A 1,072-nucleotide genomic window follows, 5' to 3' on the forward strand; every position below is an offset into this window, starting at 1 on the left:
GTGATGACATGTCATGGTGCGGCCCTTAATATGTATAGCTAATATGTAATGAACACATCCCGAAAAATGTATACATGCAGAATAAGAAGGAAATGCTTCCCAGAAGATTCTAGATATACATACGGAACTCTTAGATGAAAAAAGAAAAAAGAATGCAAATTAACCAAGGGAAATTTCTTCCAAGTAGTCGTGCACACATTTATGATAAATACAAGTGTAACACGTGGAATTACTTGACGGAGCAAGGTATCCAGGATGGATGCACACAACTGTGGTGATCTGTACATACAGGGGCATCCGTGCCATAGTCTGGAACATTAATACTCGTATATTTCTCATAGGGTGAAGGAGGACAATTACTTTCACAATTTACCGCAGGCACAGACAAGGTAAGGATAATGTCTTCAGGAAAATGTAATGTCCAGAAGCAATAAGCTTAACGGGAAACGACAAACTCCCTTCATACAAAGGCAAGCAGGTGTCTGTGGCAGCTATGTTTCGAAACAACAAATACATATGATAAAGTACATTACAGATAATTCCTTCCACAAAATTATGAGGCTGTACAATAAGGAGACCCCCAAGTATGTAATACATAAGACGAGCAGTAACAATGCATGAATAGGATGCGATAAACAGGAACAGGAGGTGCATAGTCACAGATTACGTGTAGTTACAAATGGGAAAGTACATACAGGAGTGTGCATACCGCTATTCATGATGCTTCTGGATAGATAAGAGAAGGAATAGGATTCACAAGACGTGAAGTTGTAAATAAGGGGCCACATAAGAAAGCTTTTGGACGACGACAATATGGACATATCCCCAAACATAGCAGATACACAAAGAATCTTTGTGCGGATGTCAAGGAAGAAAAAAACGCTGAGTATAGAACGCGAAGATTTAGAGGCCTCATATAAAAAAAGAAAAAGAGACAATAAGACGAAGGCGCTAACCACGATGATAATGATGCAGAAGTAGCAGAACAGCTTCAGGGGCGGAATATTAAACGCATACTTACATGTTACATTGGAATGGTTTTCATAGGGATGGCCTAAAATGAGATGACCTC

General features: G+C 39.4%; 1 protein-coding gene across 1 annotated transcript; it reads left to right on the top strand.

Moving 5' to 3' along the window:
- Nucleotides 1–417: 417 nt before the first annotated feature.
- Nucleotides 418–621, top strand: C922_05765 (hypothetical protein; the record flags this gene model as incomplete). Its single annotated transcript, XM_008821336.1, has 1 exon — nt 418–621. The coding sequence occupies one exon, from the start codon at nt 418–420 to the stop codon at nt 619–621; it is 204 nt and encodes a 67-aa protein (XP_008819558.1).
- Nucleotides 622–1,072: the final 451 nt, after the last annotated feature.

The sequence above is a fragment of the Plasmodium inui genome, assembly GCF_000524495.1.
Source record: "Plasmodium inui San Antonio 1 unplaced genomic scaffold supercont1.170, whole genome shotgun sequence".
NCBI classification, from domain to species: Eukaryota; Apicomplexa; class Aconoidasida; order Haemosporida; family Plasmodiidae; genus Plasmodium; species Plasmodium inui.